General features: G+C 37.5%; 1 protein-coding gene across 7 annotated transcripts; it reads left to right on the top strand.

The window, feature by feature from the left end:
- The first annotated feature begins 15 nt into the window (after window positions 1-15).
- LOC145985200 (actin maturation protease) lies at window positions 16-25,965 on the top strand. 7 transcript variants are annotated; one of them, XM_083118932.1, is made up of 4 exons: window positions 16-67; window positions 9,568-9,913; window positions 22,256-22,498; window positions 23,093-25,965. In XM_083118932.1, the coding sequence occupies exons 2-4, from the start codon at window positions 9,594-9,596 to the stop codon at window positions 23,505-23,507; spliced, it is 978 nt and encodes a 325-aa protein (XP_082975058.1). In that variant the 5' UTR covers window positions 16-67; window positions 9,568-9,593; the 3' UTR covers window positions 23,508-25,965. The 7 variants fall into 7 exon arrangements, with proteins under 7 accessions (XP_082975058.1, XP_082975056.1, XP_082975055.1 ...); XM_083118930.1 differs by lacking the exon at window positions 16-67 and adding an exon at window positions 264-372; XM_083118929.1 differs by lacking the exon at window positions 16-67 and adding an exon at window positions 264-392.
- The last annotated feature ends 485 nt before the right edge of the window (window positions 25,966-26,450 follow it).

The following is a 26,450-nucleotide window of genomic DNA, read 5'->3' as shown; positions in this document are numbered from 1 at the left end:
GGGAGAGGGGGGGGGGGGGTACTGGAAACTGCATTCGAACCTGGACATTTAACACGGTAGCGATCATGTATGTGATTAATTAGTTTAACATTTTTACCGTTTGAAAATGCCAAAAAACACAACGCAAAATTTGAATAGTAATTTCTTTGAAAATAGCCATACACTTTTTTTTTGACAAGATATCCTGTGTGTTGGCACCTTGGTTCACATAGTAAGGACTTGGATTTAGGATATTTTTATTTTTTTGGATAAACGCAGAGAAAATTGTTAAGCTTTAGAAATTCTGTTGTAGGACAGATTTGGTTCTTTTGAACTAATCAGATTTGGCAACACTGACCAAAACATCATCCGAAACCAGCTCATCTTAGCCAGGTAGAAGAGACGAAAATAACGTGAGATTTCTTTTAACGAGTCTAAAGTTTGTTGTTCGAATGTGTCATATTAGTGTAAGACGATGATTTTTGTTGCCAATATGACAGATTTCTTGAAAGGTGTCTTCTATGTGTTTGAAAAGAAAAAGATGCGTGCTTAGAGTTGGTCCGTGTTTCGCTTGATTGTAACAAAAACAAAAGAAAAAAATGAGGTTTTCCGTCTTGAATGTTGTTTTGCATTATTTACTCTTTGCCTATTACATAATAACTATTTACTTCCATAACTGTTAATATGTGGATAAGATGCACTACGAGTTTCAACGTAAAACTTGACGGATCATCATCTAAATACTATAAATTTCCATTGAACCCTGTTACATAAGTATTATATTGAGCCCCAGGTGTTAAAAATTCATTGGAAAAAGAAAAATGACAGTTGCTTATCTTAAGAGAAACAGGAATTTGTAACAAACTTGGATACTAGGCTCATATAATAGGCAGAGTTTCCAGTAAACTGAAAAGCAACTTTGGGAGAAAATGCAGGGAATTATATGAAACCATTCAAAAACCTATAAGAATGAGAGGAATAATTTATCTTTTGGTTTGCCAGGAATGGGATCATAAACTGGTATTTATGTATGATTAACATTTAGTTCAGAAACTGGTATTTATGTATGATTAACATTTAGTTCAGAATAGGGTTGCCAGACGTCTTGTATATACGGGAGGTAACAGTTTCATGCATCGGAGACACATTTAAATCGGATATTTTGTGTTTCTCGTGGTTTGTACTTACCAATTATGTATTGCGGAACATAGTGGAAGGTGCCAATATGCTTTTTGCACGAAAACAAACACTTTTTCTGCTAAAATAAACCATTTTCCTTAATGCTACGGAAAGCACGTCACGGTGCGATATCGCTTGCTTTGCGAATTGAAACGCTTGTTTTGTTTTCGAATATCAATGTTTCCAACTCTATTGTGCATGAAAGTTGCAAAAAACCGGGGATCAAAAACCATGCACGGGTAGCCCCACAAACCATTGACGTTAGCCCCAAAAACCATCCACGGGTAGCCCCACAAACCATTGACGTTAGCCCCAAAAACCATCCACGGGTAGCCCCACGAACCATTCACACGAGGTTAGGTTAGGTTCCATTAGCACCCATTTCACCCCTAAATTCATCGAAAAACCATTTTCCTTTCTCGACAAAAAACCGCGCGTTTCTCGAAGAAGAAAAAAATCACGTTTCTCGAAAAAAATCGCGCGTTTGGAAACCCTGATTCCACTAGCGAGATCGCGTGAGTTCCGACGCTAGAGCCATCTGCAGGTACATCTTGGAAACAACGGCATGATGTTGTCGATTTTCACAAAATGCGCAATATTATTACATGAAAAGTGATTATTTATTGTTCTGCTGCATTGTAGGATAAAGTTTTAGGAAGAATATATATCGACGGAGGTTGTAAACCTTGGAGAAACTCATTTCTGTAAGTAGTTTCTTGTGTAAAATTGAAGAAATGTGTCTCCGATGCATGAAACTGTTACCTATACGGGATTGTCCCCCTTTTTTTTAAAGAAATGTCCCGGTATCCCGGAAAATGTTCTCAGGATGCCCATTTGTCCCTTATTTAGCTAAAGAAATAATAAGTGAATGAGTATAAGTCATGTTCTGAATTTTATAGTAATGCATTGGGGAAAAAATGGGTAAGACTGCAGAATATGGGCTGCTTAGGAGGAACGTGATTCATAATTTTTTGGTAACGTTTTGTAGTTAGTAATCGGGGAAAGTAAGTTTTAAGGTGCGGAAAAAAATTTTTCTTTAAAAAAACCAGAAAAACGTGTCCAGGTTGGGTGGTATTGAAATCGTAGCAACGATGGAAAAGGCATATTCCTGCACAAATCTAGCGAAAGCAAAAAATGCCTATGTTGTTAGGTAGCTAGGTTTAGTTCACTTAGCCTAAATAATAATTAGTCATTGTATTTATGCTAATGAAACCTAACCTAACAGGCCTAACCTAACCTTGTAGGCATTCCTCGAAGAAATAATGAAAGAAACTGTGCGTAAACAATATGGATACGAACGAATGGAGAAATGCATTGCTTTTAGTAGCAGGAAAAAACATTTTTCATTGTATTTATGCTATTGGAACCCAACCTAACAGGCCTAACCTAACCTTGTAAGCATTCCTCATCTGAAATAATGAAATAAACTGTGCGTCTGTGGGTGGAATCTGGAGCGACAAATCAACTCGAATGCCGCAAAACGAAGGGTCTCACTTATCGCACAACACTTGAGCGCGTAAACAATATGGACGCGAACAAATGGAGAAATGCATTGCTTTTAGTAGCAGGAAAAACATTTTTTACGAGCAATAATATAATACTAATTGTAAAAGGAACACCGGAAAATGGAAGTAGAAGGTACGTACTTTCAGGGGATATTAGAGGTAAATTTAGATGTAAATTCAGAGGTAAAAAGCAGCCCATGTTCTGCAGTGAGACCAAAAAATGTCCTCTTAAAGGATGCCAAGAGTTCACTCAAATATTAATATATTTTGTCAAAATGTCAAAAATTAGGGATTAACAATGCTTTAAACAGCAATTGATTTTGTAATGTTTAAAAATTCTATAAAAAATAAATTTATATATATATTCATGCCTATATAACCAGTATTATGTCCCGTTATTTTATTTTATAAATCTGGCAATCCTAATTCAGCATAGAAGACATGTCAAATTATTGTATAGTGATTTAATTCAAAAGTACGTGGAAAAGCCAGGGGATTTGGTTTTACAAAATGAGTGGAATCCTAAAGAAATGTTGAAATTTAAAGAGAATTTTATTTTACTCTTTATCTGTTCCTGTAGAAAAGTTAGAACACCAAGAAAACACGATTTAAGTCTTCTTCAGATTGCCCTTTGAACATTTTGATGGAATTTATAGTGGAGCCTTGATTGTATGTTTTTCAGGGGACTGAGGCTAGATAACTTATAAAGCGAAAATGTAAAATTTGAAAAATTATATGAGATTGGTTTACGTTATATTGGGACTTTGTTTTTCATAACGACAGAACACACTCAGAAGTGCCTACTATTAACACTTGGAGCACAAACATTGAACAGCACGTTGTGATGAAATTTCTTGTGTACGAGTTCGTATAACCTGCATGAAATTCACAGAAGACTTGAAGCAGGCACGTATCCAGGAATTCCTTTCGGGGGAGGGGGGGGGGGGCTCAACATCATTTTTTTTAAGGAGTATAGTAAGAACCTCACAATTGTATGTTCAAGACCAGTGGTGGCAATTGGGTTCCAAGATGGAGGGGGGAGGGTGCGGAGGACGTTGCAAGGAAAGTTTACTTTATCTTGGTAGACAAGAGGCCGTAATGTTGAGGCAAGAAAATAGAAAATGGGGAACAACTATCCCTTAAATCGTCGCCACTGTAAGGCTGTCATTTTAATCGTGAAACATGAAATCGGAACATTTTTTACCACTCGACTCCTCTGTTTTCATGCATTAACATTGTGTGCCGGAACCATCTCAGTATGTGTGTTTGTCCATTTCTTCTGACCTGGCATAAAAACATCTATTGTGTCTTTGAGTGTTTTTACGAAGCTGTTACACATGCACGGGATGGACAATCCACTTGACAACGCGAGATTCAAACTGTGGGTTGTGAACTGGACGCAGACAGTTCTCGAGTATTCCTCTCTGATTCGAGCCTGAACACCACTAACTTGTCTTGTTCTCCCATGTTTGCAGCTCGTATAAAAGCCAAAACCCACGAAATTGTTTAGATTCAGGCCTTAGCACTCACAAGTGTTCAAAAATTCCTGTCACAGCTTCCGCTGTCTTGTCATATCGGCACGAAACAAAGGAAGTCTTCTCGAATACAGGTGGATAACGAAACAATTAATGCACAGTGAAAACCCTTCCGTTCCCAACACATCTAATGTTTCGTCTCCCAGTATGATCAAATGCTTACTCATTTATCTCCAGTGACGTGCCCAAGGGAGGGTTGGTGAGGTCATAACCCCATTTGACCCATAATTCCTTTTTTTTTTTTAAAAAAAAAAAAGAAAAGAGGTACGTCAAAGACAGGGAAAAAATGGCAAAATCAGGACTGACCACCAAAAATAGTATGCGTAACCCCTCTCCCTTCCGAAAATCCTGGGCACGCCTGCCTCTCTTTCTCTCGGACACATTTTATAAAATCAACTCACCAGAAGTTTTTATCATTCCATATTGGACATTGAAGTAAGATACGTTCTTCCTGCTGGTTTGGATATGATCCTTTAGGGTGCTGTCGTCTGCCTGCCTTCACGCCTAACATTAACAAGGCCCTAATTTTCCATCCTTGTGACTTGGATTTTCAAGACTTAGGAAGGTTTCAGACTGAAGGGACACGCAATACATGTCACTTGGAATGGGCCAATCAACAGCTACGTTTCGCACCGTAGCGACACAAAAGGCCGCACAAACCTAATCTTCAGGCGACACGGTGTGAAATCTCCCTTATTAGGCCACTGTCATTGTCACCTCGAAGCGAAATATTAGCTCTTGTTGACCAGAGAAAAAAATTCTCCTCAACCGGTGGGAATGCTCCTCAGTTTTCTTCTCTCTTCTATATTTTCTGTGCTTGTTCACTATACAGACAACACCTTACGATTTGATATACACAGGACATGTACTATGTAGACATTTTAACGAAAAATCGGTTGAAGTCAAGGATGGCTAGGTGACTCTGGCTCAGTTGGTAGAGCCCTGATTTGGGCCCTGGTAGAGCCTGCAATTTCCGCCTAAAAATGTCTACATATGCAACATCTTCATCCTTTCTCTTCTCGACATTCGTAAAATTTTCGGCTGTCTCTTTATGGTAGTTAAGTGTTTGAATGTGTTTCGAACCCAGTAGACTTGAACAAAAGTTGTTTTTTTTTTTGCCATGAAATTCTCGGACTGCATATACAAAATTTACAGGATCATCACTCAAAACTTTGATTTTTCAGTTGATCTATGCAGCTTATTTCTGTTTTAATAAACCACTCCAATATCCGGTACTGCTGAAATATTCACTTTAGAGAGAGAGAGAGACAGAGAGAGGCCTTGATCTCTTCGGCCCTCAAACCGAACTGAGTCCCCCGAAGTTCTGCTGTCGTCAATGTCTTGATTTTCGAATCACTATATCTTATAAAGCAACCAGAGGACTCTGACTGATCTGATCACCAATCGACTGTATGAATTGTCTTACCTCTGAAATCTCATTAACCCATTCTTTGTACAGATCAACCGAAAAATTGAATCCGCGTATTTATATCCTCATTATATTCTAGAACATTCCGCAGATAAAACGATTCGTTAATATTGCCAGTAGTTGACTCCTTCTCTCATTCAAGAACGTACCCTCTCCCGCCTTCCAGAGATTAGAAATTACAACGAATCGCCCTACGTGTGGCGCTACCTTTGTTGTGCAGCTTCCAAATGCTGACAAGTCTCTACATAGTGCTCAAGTGCGCTGCGACAACACCGAAAGCGTAAGAAAAGTTTACGTGCAATATTATCAACAACAGGGTTATAGCATATTCTCCGTCTTGCCTCGATAATTTTCTCTCTCTATAAATCATCGTCACATTATTCAAAAAGCCAAAAACCTAATTTTATCTAGTGTAAAATAGAAAATTTCCTGGGGGGGGAGCTCGAGCACCCCACCTTGGATACGTGCTATTAACAATAACAGGGTTATAGAACATTCTCCGTCTTGTCTCGATAATTATTTCTCCCAAATTATCATCACATTATTCAAGAAGCCAAAATCCTAATTTTATCTAGTGTAAACAGAAAAAATCCTGAAGGGGGGCTCGAGCCTCCTGATTCCCACCTTGGATACGTGCTATTAACAATAATAAGGTTATAGAACGCTCTCAGTCTTGTCTCGATAATTATTTCTATCAGATTTATAAATTTATTATCTTCACATTATTCAAGACGCCAAAAATCAAATTTTATCTAGTGTAAATTGAAAAATTTCCTGAGAGGGGGCTTGAGCCACCTCATCCCCACCTTGGATACGTGCTATTAACAATAACAGCGGTATAAAACATGCTCCGTCTTGCCTCAATAATTATTTCTTTCCTTAAATTATTTACACATTATTATATTTCACACCACAAGAAACCAAAAACCTCATTTTATCTAGTATAAACCTAAAACTTTCGGGGGGGGGGGGGCTCGAGCCCCCTAAGCCCCCCCTCTGGATACGTGCCTGACTTGAAGCACAGTAAGGCAATGGAACTCTTAGCCGCATTAAAACATTTGAATGGTGCAAACAGTTTAAAGGTGGGTGTACCTCAGTGCAAGACAATCTCCACTGCAGTTGACAGCTGTCAACTGGTGGAAAAAGTGCATTTTTTTTTGTGAGAAGTTGAACAGTCACAAAAATGGCCTCATTTGATCTCTCAAGACAGGCTGTTGCTGAGAGTTAAGGCACCCCAACCCCCTCCCTTACAGTCCTGATCTCGCTCCAAGCAATTTTCACCTCTTTAGAGTCTTAAAAGTAGTTCCTCAGAGGCCAGCATTTCCGCAGTGAGAAAGAGGTGAAGCAAGCAGTCCAATTGTGGTTCCTAGATACATAGAAATCTGTTTGTGCTGCTGGTATCTACGTACTAGCGAAATCCTGGGTGAAGTGCATTAGTGTGGGGTGGAGTGATGATAAATTGAGAAAAGATTTTTTCCATATATCCAAATGTGTCCTATTATTCTGAAAAGTTCCAGTTTGACTTGAAAGCCCCTTGTATATCGCAATGTTTGACTAGGAGCAGGAAAGTTGAATGTAAGTTATAATTTGGGGAAAATGTAAAACTTAGGTTTGACCGGGAAGACAAATCGTTCAACTGATCTTAAATTTGATTGTTGTGCTGTGGGAGTAGACATGCATACCATACAGATAATTGTAAATTGTGGCCAACTCAGCAGCCTGATTTTATATTTCTACCATTTTGAATCAACAACTTCCTTTTTACATGCATTTAATTATGTACGTTGAACATGTAAATAATATATTGTATAAGCTTTGTTATGCATATGCAGTTGCTTAGCATACTTTAATGCTTCTGCTGTAAATATGGAAAAGATATATTATAGAGTGAGATGCATAACTATTGACAATCTGTATCAGCATAAGAACAATTGGCCCAAATTTCTTTTGTTTTATTGCAATGTCATCATGCTACGTATCTAATTTGTACATGGCTTGATTTCGATTTACGTCTGTTAACACATACTGCGGAGTTTTAGAGTTTTAATGATTACTTACTGTGTGTTTCCTTGACACTGGTGTTCACTTTTCAATAGGCTACATGCTTTTATGCTTAGGTTAGGCAGGCCAGGTTTAGTTCTCTTAGCATTAAAATAAGATCCCTCCATGCATTCTACTACTGATCTCGGTCAAAAGGCTTGAATTCTATCAACAGAGAATGCCTTGTGCACGGGGAGCATGCATGCTTGCGTAAGCTAATTTTTTCCCCAATATAAGTAACTTTTTTTGAAAATCCGAACAGTGCTCATTACTTTAAGGAAGAATCAATTTTTTTGTGACAATGATTTCTAAAATTCTACGTCTTTAAGAAGAGATAGTATGTAACTTTTCAAAATCTATATGCTTGTTATCCTTTAACCCTTTCCAATCCAATTTTTATGCGACCCGCATCCTCCCCAGCTCTTGTTTATTTTGGTTGGAAAAGAGGTTGGTGGATTACTTATAATTAATATAGTTTTAAAAGAGAAAAACATAAATATGAACTCACCTGATAATTTTATTACCTGTTTTAGGTTACATAAAATAATTAGTTTTTTTTTTTTTTTAATAAATTACTTACACACCTTCTCTCTCCCATTTTCCTACTAGTACTACCGTGCGAATACAACGCACGATCATCTGTTCACATCATAACACATGACGTGCCAAGAAACAAAAAGGGTACAACCTGCATTATCTGTTGGGCAGAATCTGTACTACATGAGGAAACACTTCAGACAGGCTTCAACAGCAGAGACATGAAAAAAAGTGTTAGATGTCTTCCGACATCAGAGCTGAACAGGAAAATCATGATGTCGGATGAGGTCCAACATAGGATTGGAAAGGTTAAAGCTGCCTCTGCATATTGTTGGAATGTGCTTCCACCAGATGCTACCTTTTGTGCTACACAAAGAAGCTTTGAAAGAGCAATAACAAATGTACTTCTTGAAGAGTCGGTGTCAGGGCCTCAGTACATATGACTAGATTCAGCATGCTTGTGTTTAAATCAAACCCAAATACAGTTTTGGATTAAAAATGAATAATCTTTGGTTTGCGTAATTATTTTAGACATTTTTTGCAGTATTAGTTAATGATACATTTAGTTAGGATAAATGTAATTGAACAATGAGCTGGCATCTGACTACCATGCAAGAGACCCAGGTTCGATCCCTGGCAGGGGATAACCAGGATTTTTTCCCACTTGTTCACGTGGCTCCAGCATCGTACAAAGTTGGTACCTGGAGGAAACTGGGGAGTAGAGGCAGCCAGGAGCATGGTGCTGATCACATCACTGCCACCTTCGGCCAGGATTCAAGAAAGTGTGGGGCCCTAACTCCACCCCCTCCCCCCCAGCCTTCATATAATTGAGTACTTGTATCCATCATAGTAGTATTGTAATTTTTTTTGAAAGTATAAGCTTTTCAGATTAAGTGGTAGGGTAGCCACAGCCTGAACTTCGCCCTTGAATAAAGAATTTCTAATCCAAATTCCAAAGATTGCGTTGTGTCCACTGGACCTACAGTTTACAGTGAGATGAAAACCATTCTACCAAGAAGGCTGGTTACCACGTGAAGCTCTAACAAGCATAATAACTTGAAAAGTAGTCATTGAACCCTTGCCAATTGTTATTTTGTTTACGAACTGAAGTAGCATTGTTATTACTTTTTAAGTTCATTTTATGATAAGATAGACTAATTGGGATTGGACCTACAGTTTGAAGCGAGATCCAAACCAATGTGCTTCCACTGGGGATCAAACCTGGGCAAGACAACGGTATTACTACTTTGCCATGGGGGAGGCCTTACCTTTTAAATGGGTTTGTCAACTTGACATTCTAATGCATATTAGAATATAGCTCATTGTTATTATGAAGTACTTAACTGCACATTTTCTTTTCTAGGTGTTCTGATGTAACAGAAGGAACTGATGTCTGCAGTTTATGGTTCAGGATGTTCCCTGCAGCACCAGTCACTGTCTCCCCCAGCACCACCTCTTCCCCCACCCCTGCCTTTTGCTGGGGATCCCAAGATCATGGAAAATGCTGAAAAATGCCATTTACTGACTCAAGTGCGTCCATTTCCCATTTGCAACTTAGATTATAGTACCGGTAGTTCCTTCCAATGTGCCAACTCAGAGGATGAATTGTTTCAAGTTTGTGATAGATTGCAATTGAAGGAGTCCAGTGGAAATATAATGCTGGTGTCATTTTACAGACATTTAAAACCGATCCTCCAGGATGGGCCAAAGTAAGTATGTGAACCAAAATATCATGCAACCATAGCTTAAATAGCTATAGAAAAAACACCTGTAAGAGATATTCACACTGGGCTTTTTATTTTTTGTAAAGCCTTACACATTTAGATTTATTTTAAATCTTATCTGTACCAAGTGCAATTCGGTATTTTCGATCTCCCCTAGAATAGGAATTTCTTTATTTGCAAGTACATGCAATTTAGTTTACTTGACATATTCCTTCCATTCACATTTTAAAATATCAAATATTATTCTCCTACAAGAATGCTTACATTTATTTGTTATGCAGGTAGTATTTCTGCACTCTCTTCTGCTCTACATATGCACAACATGTTTTTCTTAGCATGGGTAGGATTGCCTTATCATTTCAGCACTTCTTATCTGTACCAAGTGCATATACATATGCACAACATGTTTTTCTTAGCATGGGTAGGATTGCCTTATCATTTCAGCACTTCTTATCTGTACCAAGTGCAATTCGGTATTTTCGATCTCCCCTAGAATAGGAATTTCTTTATTTGCAGGTACATGCAATTTAGTTTACTTGACATATTCCTTCCATTCACATTTTTAAATATCAAATATTATTCTCCTACAAGAATGCTTACATTTATTTCTTATGCAGGTAGTATTTCTGCACTCTCTTCTGCTCTACATATGCACAACATGTTTTTCTTAGCATGGGTAGGATTGCCTTATCATTTCAGCACTTCTTTCTTCTTATTAATGTATTTTTAATTTGAAAACACAGCTCCACCGGCCAAAATATACAAGATTAAACACAGCTCCAGCTGCCAAAATATAGGAGATTAACAATTCACGCAACCTTTTTTTAAATATGAAATGTATGCATAATTGTGAGACTTCAAACAATTATTAATTTATTTTGGAAATTTTTCATGTCCTCATCCTGATATAAATTTTGTGAAAATCATCCAAAAGTAGATGCCTGATCTAGCACTATGTAGGAATATCTAGAAAATTACAGATGGATTAAGACAGTGTAATATCCTCCCAAGTACCCAGGTCAATTAAATGATATAAACAAAAGTTATTTCTTTGATGTACTTCAAAGTTTTATAAATATTATTATTATTATTATTATTATTTGCATCTTTGCAAGGTAGGAAACCAGTGTGTTTCCACGTCGCTTGTGCAGCCTGCCGGCAGCCGTCCAAATGGCAGATCCCGTGTAATATCTCCACTACAGAAACTGCTAGCTTCAAAATGACTTGAAGTTCTCAGAATTACAGTTACAATTACAATCAAAATATTGTTAATTGTCACAGGCGATGTTGGAAATGTCATCGTGCATCCACAAATTTGTGGCATGTTTTTAGGAAATTTGTGGGCTAATCCCGGAAATTTGTTTTAAATTATATGTAGTAATAGGCTAATGATTTGTCCTAAAATGCTTTTTTTTTTTTTTTTTTTTTTTTTTTTTTTTTTTTTTTTTGGCCAGATAATGTAGGTGTTTACGTTTAAAAACCATCTTGTGCCATTTCTGAGTGGAATTCATGTTTTATAGTGTTCTTTTGTGCTTCTTTCGAAGATAACTTTTCCAGTGCCTAATTCATGAAGATAATGAAAAATGTTCATCATGGTTATTGCCTATTTTGAGTGTTTTTAGTGCCTATCATTCCACATCCTGTTTATAAGCCCTTATTTATCCTCCCTTACTTTCCTAATAACGATGGGACCACGGAAGGTGTAAATAATATATGACGCTGAACAGTATCATAAACAAATTATGAAATATTTTTAGAACAGTCAGTAATTAAGTATTTTTTTAAGTGTATAATGATGAAAACTTTTTGTTTTCTTAATCGCAGAGACTATTTCTAAAATACAATGTAAGATGCAAATTATTGGGTGCGCTCGAACCCTACAGGCTCATTTAAGTTGGCGCCACTGGCAGTGTCCCCTATTTTTGTTTCACTAAACTACAATCATTCCTTTACGAAAACTACGTTTCAGGATTCCACTGATCCCTTCATCAGGTTACCTAACTAGGCCAGTGTAACTACACCTTAGCTGCATCAGATATGACAAGGACTCAGGAATTTATGGTGAGGCTGGGTAGAAAGGAATAAAAAGGAACACTTGGTCATCTGACCCCACGTACGTATAACTGCCATGTTCCCAACTATAAAACACTGATCTAAAAAGCTATTTGAACACAAGGCTTCACACAAACACGTTAAAAGACTGATCTAAAAGACCGTGTGAACATGGGGCTTGCCTCACAAACACGTTAGAAGTCCCACTTAGATGCGCACGTTGGTGCATTGTGCAACGAACTGACGTGGCCTCTCGTAGAATGCTGGAAGTCCTTCGGTTGGTGTCCCTGCCCCCTATCTTTCCTCTTTTGTATTCGGTGAGCTACGTCAATTCAAGTTTGAATTCTTTAAACTCTTAGGCTGTGCTAATTACGGTCAGAGTGACCCGGAAACCGATCTTTTCTTTTGTTGATCCCCATCGCTTGAACATCTTGATCCACAGGTCGTCGACGTTCCCATCTTCTCTATTTAGCTTATTACTCCTATCTTTGCAGATAGATGCCGCTTCGTAAACATTCCGACTTATCGGTTTGTTATCAATTCTGACATTTTTTCTTCATTTTGTGTTCTCCTTCGATAACCCAGTTCTTGGTATCCCTTCCAGAATATCTTTGTCGTGTTCACCCCATCGGGTTTTCATGCTTCTAGGCTATCACCGAAGCCCAGATTAAATACAGAAAATAATCGACTATCAAATGTGACTGATGCTTCACTCTCAAACAACGACTGCGGGAAAAAATTATAGTATAAAACCCGTGACTCCTGTGCACTATACTCCCACGAGGAGAGTAGACCATGCTTTCTTATGGCTCGAGCTGAACGGAAGAAAAGGCTGCACGGGGATTCCTTGTGCTCGCTCTATACATGGGGATGGCCTCCTTTCCTTTAAAACTACCACCAGACTTCAGCGGTTAAATTCTTCCCCGACCAGTGCCTGGAGCCTGTCGGTGACGTATTTGTAGTGGCTTCTTAGACAAGGAACTCTTCGTTTTACAATGGCGGTAAAACCTTACAGCGTGGGATTTTCCCAGGTAAGGGAAATTTTGAAACTAAACTACTATTACAGGAACAGGAAAAGAGTGGATGGCATCTGATAGGGAATTTGTCCTCTAGGCCAAAACAACACTGTCCCATCGAACACATGCAGAACTCACAGGCCGCTGACCTTCAACCAACAACGCTTTACAATGTTTCCAACCCCTCTGCTGCTTTGTTTATGACTGGCTGGGGTAGACTGACTGGCCGGAGATGACAAAGGGCATTTTGCGAGTGGAAATCGCATTGAAGGAAGTTTAAGAAAATTAGGTTTTTCACTGTGTGGATTTTCTTAAGTGTATTGATTGAGTGAATTAACGTATATATATGTTTTGAATGATCTGTGCTGCGTCGTGTAGTGAACGAAAATGAATGACATAATTAACGAACTATTGCCGAAACAATTTACTATGCTTTTGCATGAGGATAAACTTCAAATCGTGAAGATATGCAGGCCTCTGGCATTGCAAAGAAGAGAAGAATGGATTTGATTTGTTATTTTGCATTGCTCTTCTGCCGCTTTAGCTAATCGCGACGATACGATGAAATTCATGAAGGGTCATTCACAAAGAATACCCATGTCCATGCCTGGATTTGAGCCCGGGACCCCTGGCATCATAGTGTGCTGTGCTAATAACCATTTTACCACAGAGGTTGCGAAGAGAAGAATGGAGTTCCTGTCCAAATTAAATATTCAAGGTAAGAAGTTTATTATACGCGTATATTTTATTCTCGCACGTAGGCCTACATAAATATTTCACAATATGAGCCTCTATATTTTATAAATAACCATGAAATATTTGAAATGTTTTCCTTATTGATTTTATATTAATGAAAGTGATATTTTTATAATTATTAGTAAATTTTGATATATGTATTTTAATCGCAATGTCACATCACCTTAAAATCCAAGAAATTGAACGAAAAAGAGCCTCCCATTTGAATATTATGATAAAAATAGATAGCCCAGGTTTTAAACCCAGCATACGCCACTGGCTGAGTGTACTTCTGGCTTCGTGGCAACACTGGTTGTTGATTATGGAAGGTGACAAATCAGACTCGTTGATGCCAATTTTATTGCAAATTCATGCCTGCAACAAATACTGTTAAAGTCATTAAAGTGTCAATTACAATCAAAATAAGCACGTACCTTGTCACAAGAGATGCTGGAAATAGTATCCTCCTGCATCCACACATTTCTGGCATCTTTTCCAACAGTGCAGCTTCTGAAATTGCTTCAGTTTCTCTCCTGATATTCTCCTTCAGTTCTAATATGTGAAGGTTTGTTGCATAGATTTTATTTTTCAATGTTCCCCATACATAACACTCGCATACCTTGAGATCAGGGGACTGGGGGGGTAAGGGACACAATCTTTTGCTAATGACCCTGTCTTCAAAATTTCCTGAATGAAATTCAATGTCACTAGATGTGTAAGGTGGCAGTCTTTTGTTGGAAAAACCCTGACTCACATTCAATGTAAAAAGTAAAGTGTTCCCCTGTGCTTAGCCCCACACCATGAAGGCGTATAGGGGGTGTGGGGTAACGCTCCACACTTTCTTGATCCGGTCATGAGTGGGGGTGATGTGATCAGTACCATGCCCCTGACCACCTTTACCCCCCAGGTACCCATGTTATTCCATGCTGGGTGGGCACCGGGGCTGCTTCTAATGTTAGAAAAGTTCCTGGATTTGAACCGACCGGGGATTGGACCCGGGACATTTAGCATGGTAGTCAGACGCGTTACCGACTGAGCCACCGCGGCCACATTCAATGTCGTTTAGTTATTTGAAGAATGGTGTATGTCATCCCTGTATCTCTGTGCATTTATGGTATTTTCATAAAATATGGATCCGAACTCTGTATGCATTTACTGCACACCAAACATTGATTTTTTGGTTATACAAAGGAGTTTCGTGTATAAAATCAAGTTTATCTAGCCCCAATACCTATTATTCTGTGATGCAACATGGCCTCGTACAAGATACCATGTTTCGTCAGAGAAGAATATTAAAGTTGGATCAATTACCCCACTATTAACCTTTAGCCACCCGAGCCTCGTTTGCATGTAACCCCCTTGCCGCCTGAGCTGATTTTCAGCACAATGCAGTTATATAAAAATGACTGTAGATCGGACGCTAATTGCCATAGACAGACAAATCATATATCATTTTACTTGGAATGAACCATAGATTCGGAGTATATAAAATTTATGCACATTCGTCGTATATATATGGAGGGAGGGGAGATGAATCTGAAAATTCAAGAATTTTTTTGAAAAAAAAAATGGGGGTTTCGTTCCTTCCCCCCCCCCCCCACCTTACAAAAAGTACAAGACGTTGTAACAATACACATGGAAATAATTGCTAGAGTTTTAGGAACACGAAAATAATTGCACTATTATTATATGACGAATAGAACATGACTTGTACCCCCAAAACGAAATGTCTGCGTGCCAATGACTCTTTCAGAATATACGCAAGTGCACAGTTGGTCAAAAAGTCATTGGAAAAGAAGTACAAATATGATGTCTTTTGTATTTAACTCTGCATTTGTGCATCTACGGCACCTTTCTATTTTTAGACAATGCGGGTCACATTGCAGCAACTTGAGAAACATGTGCTTGGCAACAAAGACCTGTTTTCGTCTTGCTTTTACAATTTTCTTTGTAATAGCTCAGTTTTCCTCCCCCCCTCCCCTTGTGGCGACACGTGAAAAATTCCTTGTGACCTTGGGTACCGAGAAGCAAACTTCACCCGTCTAGTTTCCAGAGGTGGAAGAAAATAATTGCTAACAAATCTGGCCTTTGTTTGTTGGAATTCTTTTTCCTTTGTGACAGTGGCATAACTAACATGCTCTGCGCCCCCCCCCCCCCCCCGCAACTTTAAGTTCTGCGCCATATTAAAAAAATATGAATTTATTTTCTAAAATATTAATTCACGCCTACATATACATTAGGCATATACAAATATGAAAATATGTAAATATAATTTGAATCGATGTAAAAACTAATACGAAAGTTTAAGACAACAGACAAAATGTAAAAAAAAAATATATATTATATTTATGTATGAAGATACACTGTTAAGCAAAACCTACGATATTGTTAAATGCCCAATGCGATTTTTCATGGAAACAATTTCTTGTGTGCTAGTTTGGTCAAGTCCAGTTTTCGAGCCCGACCGCTTTTGATGGTTAACAGTGCCAGTTCACTCGATCTCACTCTTGTCATTGTGCTTCTCAAGTAATTTTGCATCAATTTTAGCTTGGAAAACGACCTCTCAGTTGATGAAGATGTCAGGTCAAGTACAGGATATTATAAGCAGTGATACGTCAGGAATGCTATTAACCAGAATTTTGTTTTCTATGAAGAGGAATTCTGCAACTTCGCTGATGTCGACTTCCCTGTTGTTTGACATGTTTCTTCTTTCGGTTGACACTACATTCCGAAAGCAAACAATTTCTGTAGCTATAGAAATTAGTAGCCGATTCCAGTAACTGCCTCTCTATGTGTTCCGTTAGGGCTGTGGGGCTTAAAATGGTGAAGCTTTCTTTGATTTGTTTCATATCCTGAAATCAATAGTTTACCTGATTTACTGTTCCGCGCGGGAACTGAGCACAGAATCTTCCGTGCCAGTCTTGCCTCAACCGCCGAGCTGCTTACATCGCAGACACTGAGAAAATCCACGATAGAAAACCTTTACTTTAAAACAATCCAATGGGTCGAGAAAGCCAATTTCTTCTATCAGTTCGTTGGATTTTTTTTTCCAGTTTGGTAGAAATTTTAAGTAGGAGCAGGGAGCGGTGAAACTCTGCGTTTTCAGCACATTTTCTTGCCTGTCGTCTACCCTTCGGCAACGTAAACTATTCAGCTAATGAAGGTTTTCTTCTGATATTCACTTTCTACTTTTCTAGTGATTAACATTTTCTGTTTGCAGTTGTAGGAGCATAAAAATATAATATCTTCGGTTGAAAATTTATTTTTCATCAAAAGAAAAACTTTTGTAAACTATCGGTCTTTCATTCTTACTGCGTCCCTGAAGATCATGCGCCCCCCCTAAGCCGCGCGTCAGGCTAAGTTTGCAGCAGGTTTTATGTATCAATCTACACGGGAACTGAGCACAGAATCTTCCGTGCCAGTCTTGCCTCAACCGCCGAGCTGCTTACATCGCAGACACTGAGAAAATCCACAGTATTGCCAACCGCACAACACATCAAAACCCGCATGCATGTCAAGCGGAATATATTTGTGTTTCTTTTTGTCTCCTGAAACAACATTTTAGAAGTACTTTCGGCGCATAAATTATTTAAAAAAATGTGTCATTACTTAATATAAATGCGAAATATCTTCGAAACATGAGAGTATTTTTCCCAGGGGGGCAAACAAATCACATTTCCCCCAAAAGAGTGTAGTTCCCTAATAACATTGCTTAAATTTGAATTTATTGTGTTAATGCAATAATTAACACATATTATTGTGGCTAAAATGAAATTATATGTGTGAAATACATAATTTTTGGTTGACTTTCATTTTCCAGGGAGGGAACGGCCCCCTTGCCTCCCCTTCCAGATGCCCATGAGCATGTGTGTATATTTCGAGCACGCAAAAATAAAAATAAACAAAGATATAAGTAAACAACGACAGGCCCTCTTGAATTTAATGACAAATTATTGTTTTTGGTTTATAAAAAAATACGTTTATGAAAACCTTTGTTACTGTAAGACACACACACTTCAAGTTATACCAGCAAAAAAAAAAGTATGATTTGTTATTGTGGATATATACAATCAGGTGCATTGTCTGCTGCTATTATTCTGGTTACAATTTATGAATCACTTCACTAAACCAGGATTCAAATCTTGGTCTGTCCATTTCTTGCTAATCATCCATCCCTTTCCTTGCACGGAACAGTAAATATATGCGCCTTCAACAAAGACGTCAGTGGGTGAAACAATAAGCCTCCCCCTTCCCCTCTCCCTTTCTCGTCGGTTTCTTCAGCCCTGGCGGTGGTTTTGCATGGTGATATATATATATATATAAAAAAAATCAATATAATGCCCATGCCCCTCCCAGAGTTAAAGCACGTCTGGTCCAAATAATAAACATGTTTCTTCTCACGGGGATATCTTTTAATACCGGGGACATTCTTTTGTAGTCAAACAACCGTTTCCTCTTCCTAAACTCAAACCGCAAATCATTCAACACCCGGGATACAGTTCATGCGCCCATTGACGGCAAATCACCTCACGCCCTGTTTTACTTTGATCTTGTTTCCGTAAGGAGGATTATGCATTTTAAACAACTTGCTTGATTTGAAGAGCTTTTCCCTTCGGATGAAGCCCACAATAACACTAACTGAACAGGAGACCTTGCTTGATTCAGCCATTCTCCCCGCTGTATAGCACGATTATTAATCACAATAAACATAGGGTTAAGATAGTGGGATGTGCAACACTGGTATCACGGATTCCACGCGCTCTGCAACGTATTCAGTCTTGCTCGACTTGCACTTGGGCTTCAGGGATTCCTCAGCTCAATACAAACTCCAGTTGGCAAATCTGCGGATCCAAGTTCGTCTGCACAGTGATTGCAACCGATCAAGTTCGCACCTGCTAATTGATGTATTATTTTGTCTGTATTTTAGAAATTAAATAACTGTTTTCTTGCAAGTATGCAGTTGTGTCGGAATAGAACCCGTCTCAGTGGAACTATATTCTTGCGCGCACGTTTGGATCTACATATGCGAAAACCTGCAGCAAGGTTAACCTGACGCTTGGCATAGGGTTACCAGATCGCTGTAAGGGAAATGTAGGACATGCTGTCTCAAAATGTAGGACATTAAGTCAAAATGTAGGATGCAACACATTCTCAATAAATAATACATATGTCTATAGAACACGTTAGAAAGTAGTTGAAAAATGACACTTTTCAGTTTTTTAAAAAATATTTCCCAACGAATGTTTAAATGCAAAATTTCAAAACTTGCAATCATACTAATCAATGAACGTCTTACTACTCGATTTAAGTGGTACTTCTCAGAGGAGACAATTTTTATCAAAATTTCAGGTTTAGTGAAACTATAGATTGATGTTAGAGTGGACAGTCAAACTCATTGAAATTATAGGGACCAATACCAAACATTTTACAGACTTTATGAAAAAACAATTCTCTCGTGAGTCTGTTGTGCTGATGGCAATGAAAGTACTCTCTCAACATTTGAATTATGACCTGTAATGGCAAACAAATATTCAGCAATTACTGTAATTTAAAATGGCTTTTATATTGGGTAGTATTTAGTTCAATAACAGGGTGTCTACCAAAATAATACATCCAGAAATCTTGACTTTTTCTGGACTTTTCTAGACCCTACTTAGGTAAAGTTGGAAATTAGTAATTAAGAATATAAATATTTATTTAATGAAAATCCATACCAAAGGGCCAGTTAAGATGAAAACTGAAGCTGAATTTAAGAAGAGAATTAGATCTGCTATTTCGTATTAATGCATCTTGAACTGTGTTTGGCAGACAAGCGAGGCTTTGGCATCTGGACTCACAGCCAGCATAATCTTATGTGGCGCTTGTGTCGGTTGTCCCTATATCTTTGTGACTATCCATTCATCCATCTTATCTTACCATTACCATCATTCATCCTCATCTTCACGATTAGCCAATGGGACAGAAAAAGTGAAGTGAAATCAACCAATCAATAGCAAAAATTCTTGACCACAAGAATAATTTATTGCCTTTTTAGTGACTTCTTGACCTACTTGTTGATTTTTTACCTTTTCTTGACTTCCATGAATTTCTTGACTGGCAGACACCCTGAGTAACTTTGTTCTCTATACCTCTGCTTTACAATCAAATTATATTGAATAAGAATGGACAACACCTTGTTCCATCAGTATAAACCCTAAGCCAAGAAATTCTGCTCAGGCATTGAACAGTGACGTTATCAGAAAGTGGTCCCAAGACTTTGTTCATTAATTGCTTCAGTTTTCCCATTTGTTTAATAGCAGGACAAACTTTATTCTTTTTGTGCAATGACTGTATCAAAATAAATTTCAGTATTGGGTTTGGAAGCATAGTCCATAGACTTGTAATTTGCATGACTTTTTTCTGTTACGTATTTTCCTAATTAATATTATGTGACTCAAAATGTAGGACATTTATGATATTTTTCAAATTCCTCCCGGATGCCGGACATAAGGCTAAAATGTAGGACTTGTCCGGGAAAATCCGGATGTCTGGTAACCCTTGCCCCCCCCCTGCACCTTGGGGGTTGCGGGGGTGTTATTTAAGCTACTGCTTTGTGAGGAAGCCGCACAAAAAAAGCTGCCATTTTCGCACCTTTTTTGTTCGACACCAAGGCATGCAAGAGTCATAATTTTTTAATATGTGTGTTAACAATAATGTAAAAGAAGACAATCACAAATTCAGCCAAAAATAGCGACATTATAACGTAAAAACTACGAGCATGCTAGAGGATCTCGATCGAGACGCACGGGATGCAAAAGGTTAACATTCCCCAAAATCAGTTACAGAAATTTAGCTGACTCGTTATCACATGGTAGCAGTTCCTGGACAACAGACCTTGTACAGTTTCAGTTTTAAAAATTTGTTAGCATCTCTACTCCAAGTTGTCGGAGCAATTTTTGAGGAGTATGTTCTAATTTTTCTCGGACTTCATCCAATTTCTCCTTGGTAAGTACATGCTGTTTTACCATTTGCTTCTTATCGAGAATAGATCCTGTTTCCCTCAATTTGTTCACAAGGTGTTGCACGGAATTTCTGTGTGGAACAGGTACACCAGGGAATTCTGTTGAAAATTGTCTACGAACATCCCTGCAAGAATTTGTAATCACATACGAATCGGACATAAAAGCTTTTTGTGGTAATGTGTATGTATGTGCCATTATTAAAACCATAGCAAAACACAAATAATACTTGGAACACTACACTTTAAAAATACAGTAAAACCTGTCTATCCTGGAACATGATGGTTCCGAGCAAAATTTTCCATCTTAACAGTTTGCCTTCTTATACAGGGTTGACTTTAAATACAGTATAGAGAGCTGCGGGAAATAATGGAAAGACAGATTTACATTTCGCATTACTTATAATGTAGAGTACTAATGCATGTACGTACATGAATAAAAATGTGATACATTCATCAACTTCATCATATCATCACTCATCCCCATCTTCGCAAATTAACCAAAAGTAGCAGAAAAAGTGAAGTAAAATGGACACTCACAAACATCCATGTCCATGCCAGGATTCGAACTTGGGGCCCCTGGCATCGTAGCGAGATGTGCATAGAGGGAAAGAGAAAGATTGAAAGATGGAAAAAGAGATGTGAAGAAAGATTGAGATAAAAGTGAAGAAAAGAAGAAAGAAACAGAGAGATAACAAGAAAAATAGAAAGATGATGAAAGAACAGAGGAGAAATAGATAAAGAAAGGTGAAGAAAGAGGGTAAGAGATGAAAGAAAGAAACTGAATCGTAACAGCTATCAATATTGTAGCACATACTTTCATATCGACAATGTTACTGATAAGCGAGTGGCAACAGAGGCATGTTCCACTTACAGTATTGCATTGTTTTATTGCGAGCGAAAAAAATAAAGGAAGAAATTTCCGTCTTACTGAGAATAAAAACATCTCGTTGGTCTTTAAATGGTGTTCCATTTCCGTTCGGTCCGTTCTGGGGACTTTTTTTCCCCGTATTTACAGGTTTCCTTCTTATAGAGGTTCCAGGATATGCAGTTTTTACTGTACAACTGAACTGAAATCGCAAAGTTACTGAAATGGAATGGGGTTAAGAAATTCACAAGTTATGTGCAATGCCATGTGTTTTAGTTGCCACTCTGGTGCCATGAGCTGTTTGGAAACTTAAAGTGCCCTTTTAGCGTGTCTTGTTACCAAAGCTCCTGAAAATTTCCTAAAAGAAATGTGTGGATGCACAAGGACATCATTTCCAACATCCCCTATGACAATTAAAATGCTTATTTTGATTGTAATTGTAACTGTATTTGTGAGAACTTGTCATTTCGAAGTTAGCGGTTTCCGTAGTGGAGATGCCATCTGACAGATGCCAATCGGGCCACCGACAGGCAGCGCAAGCGATGGGGAAGCACACTGTACTTTAATGTTATTCTTTCTTAGTTCATGATATCTTTTGTCTTAATCGACTTGCTATTTATCATCTTGATATGTTAATAATAATAAAAAATATTTTTCAGGTGTGGCTTAGTGGCTCTCAGTATGGCATCATCCTGCACAGACCATCCTCAAACTGTGGATGAACTCTTTTCATACGCAAGAGACTGTGGCTATACCAATCATGGGGAAATGTTCTCTGTTGATAACATGGCAAGGCTGGCTATGAATACCCTCCACTGTGAAACCGAGATCCTTGAAAATGGACTCGAGGACGAAGACTACATCATTCGGCAGCTTGTTTTGGGAAACTTAGTCCTTGTGCCGTATCCTTCTATTAATGGTTAATTAAAGATTAGTACATTTTTTCTAATTCTGTCTGCTTACTGTGGAACAAAGTTGACACCCTAGTTGTTTCCTCTGAATGCGAAAAAGAAAAGTTTTCAAATTAGAAAATGAAGTACATAAAAAAAACTCATTCACCGAAATTTGAAGGGACTAAACACACACATACATACATACACCTGGAATTGATTGCTATTCAATATTGATTATAACAATAGAAGAATGTTTTTGTGTGTTTTTAAAATCTACTAAAAATCATTTCAGATAAACTGGATAAACAAATTTATAGTATGCTACATATATAAACAGTCCATAATGCATTGTGTATTAATTAAAACTTATTCTATAAACCAGCCTGTACAATAAATGTTGAAAATGTCTTCCTTCTTTCGTGTGTAATGCATAATATAATTTTTCTTGCAATAGAAGCTACAATATCCACTGCAGATGGACTTTTGAATGAGTTTACCACTAGTGCTAGGTAACTTTGTGTAAGACTTTCAGGGGAGGGGGTGAATAGAAGTAGTTGTAGTTTTTGTTGTTTTATTTATTTCTATTCCTTAATCCAGTCTCAGATACGATGCTGATTTCAATCATTACCCTTGCTGCAAAAGGGGCCACAAGGCTCACTGGGCTGTGATAACAGGTGTTGTGTTCTTGGTGGAAAACAGAACTTACCAACAATTGAGCCAAGTGCCTTCCATTGCCGTTACAGAAACCGCGTCCCATTTCCACTGTTGCAGGGAAGCGGAGGTGATCCTGGAAGAATTGAAACCCTTCCGGATGTATCTTCTCGCTAGGCAAGGTAAAAGTCGACATCTCAGCCTCTGGAGGTACAGGGAGCTTCAAGAGAGCAACAGGAATTTGATTGAACTTGATCCGTCCCGTGTCTCGGATGGAAAGTCATATATCGTTCCTCCTGGTGGGGTAAAGGAGGGTCTGTGCGGGAGGGCTATAATTCTCAAAGGCCTAACAATGCAGACGCCGTAGTTGGTATGGCTGAATACTTTCTATTGAAGTTGTGCCATGTATTGAGGTGGCAGGTGAATTAGATAGTTAATTTTTAAACTACAAAAAATCACTTTTGAAGCTGAAACAGCTTTTTACAAAGATTATTGCCCAATTCATGTACAGTGGGTGCATTCTGAACACTTATCTGTAAACTTGGCCATTCACAAAAGTCATCTGATCATGGTTGTGAATTTTGTTATAGAATTTCAAAAGATACATTCCCTTTTTTCATGTGCAAGCAGGCTTGTTCTGTGAAAACATTTGTGTATAAGATGGCAGCTTCAGATGGTACAAGTACAGAAAGTGATGTGTATTTTGGGCAGAATTTTTAAAATGCAGAAGATGGTTGTGTTTGTGTGTGTGAACGATAATGTCTGGATAAGAAAAAGCTCTCTTACAATACAAGTAGATGTACATGAACAGATATAATGCTTTCAAATCTTAAACTACTCATAGATTATGTAATAACTGATTAATAAACAAGCATACTTACAAGTGGCTCTCTTTCTGAAAGAAAACATCAAAGACAACTCACATCATTGGTTAAATAGTAAAATGTTTAACCCATGATCGTTCACGCTCGCTTGAGTCACTTCATATTTCACAGCATTTTAATTTTTAAAAATTGATTGTTTGTACTTATAGTGATCTGTTTATTATTCCCCTTTTTATTACATTTTTGTTTCAAAATGTTGGTTTTCAGAGTAATACATCATCAAAGCAAACAGCTCTCAGCACTAACAAAAATCACATGTACTCAAAGCTGCCCTGAAGAACTCTGGGGCAGTTCCATCTGTGCTCCACAAATCTGATATAACATAAAATCACTTAGTCACTTTTCATATTTTCTATTAACATGACAAAAACATAAAGGGGTATGAAAACTCACTACAAACAGCGTAGACTTATTGACTTATAACTGCGACTGATAGCAGGTTAAAAAGTAGAAGATGAGAGCATATTAAAACTTCCTTCCATGTGCATGGGCCTGATAACCTTTGAACAATAGCCCAGCTCATCTAATCCATGCATGATTGTTAGGTTTCCTTCCTCCCAATACTGGCTGGAGAAAAAACTAACCGGGAATTACAGAAATTCTGTGTGGATTCCGGGAATTGTGCGTGATTTTTTCTCCACAGATGTGAAAAATTGCAACTTTTATTAATCCAAATTCAATTGAATTTAAACATATTTATAAATGCCCTGAGGCAAGTTTATCTTTTATTTTTATCGAAAATGAAAAGAAAACTCCATGAAAAATACAGAATTCTTTCTCTCAGTCTGTTTAGTTTACTTTGTTAGTGTCGTTTGCAGAACAATCTGCCAGACAGAAGATTATTACAAGATAAGATATCTCGAAGTTGATTAGTTAAATTTTGAGTTTGAAATTCTTCTACAATTAAAAAAAAATCGTAGATTAATATATCCCACAACATTTGTGGCTTGTGTTTGTTTTTTGAGTCTGAGTATGTGAAATTGCAAATGTACACCTTAAATTAAAAATTTTAAATCTTGTATGTACCACTTAATTGAATTAGAATTTTTGGATACATTAGAATCACACACACCCTTTACATTGTTAATATATGTGTGTGTATGTATGTATGTGTGGTGAGAGGGGTAATACGTAATGTTAAAGCAGAGAAAACATTTGCTTGAATTTTTTGAAAAGTTCACCTTGAAAACCGGGATTATATGTGAATTTTATCTGGTCCTCGAGTGGCCACCCTGTTAGTGAATTCTTGACTTGAAGAAGGACTTTGACATGGGCTGAAACATTGTATTTTGGAGAAAGAACCACTTGTATGTACAGTCATGGACACTTCTGGGTTGTAATGAATGGAATTGTTACAACCCAGAAGTGTCAAGTGACCTATACACTTAAAAAAAAAAATCTTATCAATTACTACTCTCGTGAATAATAATTAGTTTTGGAATGCACCCAATGTAAACAATGTTGAGTAATTATTTGCAAGTAAAAAGTAATTAAAGTAACCAGATGCTTAACTGATACGTTTAAATACTGATTCATTAGAATATTGTATAAGTAAGTTCATTTTTCACCTGCTTCCTTGATTATAAAAAAACTCAACTTGTGATTTTTTATAAAATGTAATCATTATATTTGCAAAGTATATTGCACAAATACTCTGTCCTAGGTGAATCTATGTTATGACTGTGAAAGCTAAGTTTACTTTCTGTGTAGTGCAGAGTTCATTATCTGTTGCTTATCTTTATATTACCTTTCATACAATATCCCACAGATTTCTTTATGAAGATGACAACACTTTTTCCATGCGATAGCCATGTTATTTGCCATATAGTATGCCATTCCATGTGTTCAACCATTGCCAAGTTTGCCGACTTTTAAGGTATAGATCTTTTGAAAATGTCCATGTAAACAGTAATTTTTACATTAAAAGAAAATGTGACTTTTTTTTTTGTTTGTTCGTTCGTACTTTGGAGCAACCACAGAAAGTACAGGTTTTACATTGGTGTTTGTTCCTTCAGCAGGTGTTAATGATTAATGAAATTAATAACAGTACCATTATTATTAATTAACACATTATTATTAATTAACAAATGAAAGGCTCAGGAGTAAAACATGACGACATTTTTGTCGTTACAAAGTAAAAGAAGCCATCCTTCAATTTTCACGTGTAATTGCCATGTTATCCAATTTGCATCTGACTCATTGAACCCTTTTGAAATTGGTAAACACAACATGAAAATATTTTATAACTTCTAATAACCTTTCTGCTTAATGAACTCAATGATGACCAAAATGTCACCATGTTTTACTTCTGAACCCTTCAAATATTATGACATTGAATGATAATGAATACACCCCCTCCAAAATTGCAAAGACCTGTAATGTTACCAACACTGTTTATTTTTAAACATGACTAAAAACTGGTAAAA

The sequence above is a fragment of the Lepisma saccharinum genome, chromosome 3, assembly GCF_977018435.1.
Source record: "Lepisma saccharinum chromosome 3, izLepSacc3.1, whole genome shotgun sequence".
Classification (NCBI taxonomy): domain Eukaryota; kingdom Metazoa; phylum Arthropoda; class Insecta; order Zygentoma; family Lepismatidae; genus Lepisma; species Lepisma saccharinum.
This window is presented reverse-complemented; position numbering and strand designations above follow the sequence as displayed.

Excerpts from the sequence above, each read along its gene's own strand:
- LOC145985200 (XM_083118932.1), top strand. The coding sequence starts at position 9,594 with ATGTCTGCAGTTTATGGTTCAGGATGTTCCCTGCAGCACCAGTCACTG. Across the intron at positions 9,914-22,255 it reads ATCCTCCAGGATGGGCCAAA|GTGTGGCTTAGTGGCTCTCA; the intron begins GTAAGTATGTGA and ends AATATTTTTCAG. Across the intron at positions 22,499-23,092 it reads GGAAACTTAGTCCTTGTGCC|ATACGATGCTGATTTCAATC; the intron begins GTATCCTTCTAT and ends ATCCAGTCTCAG.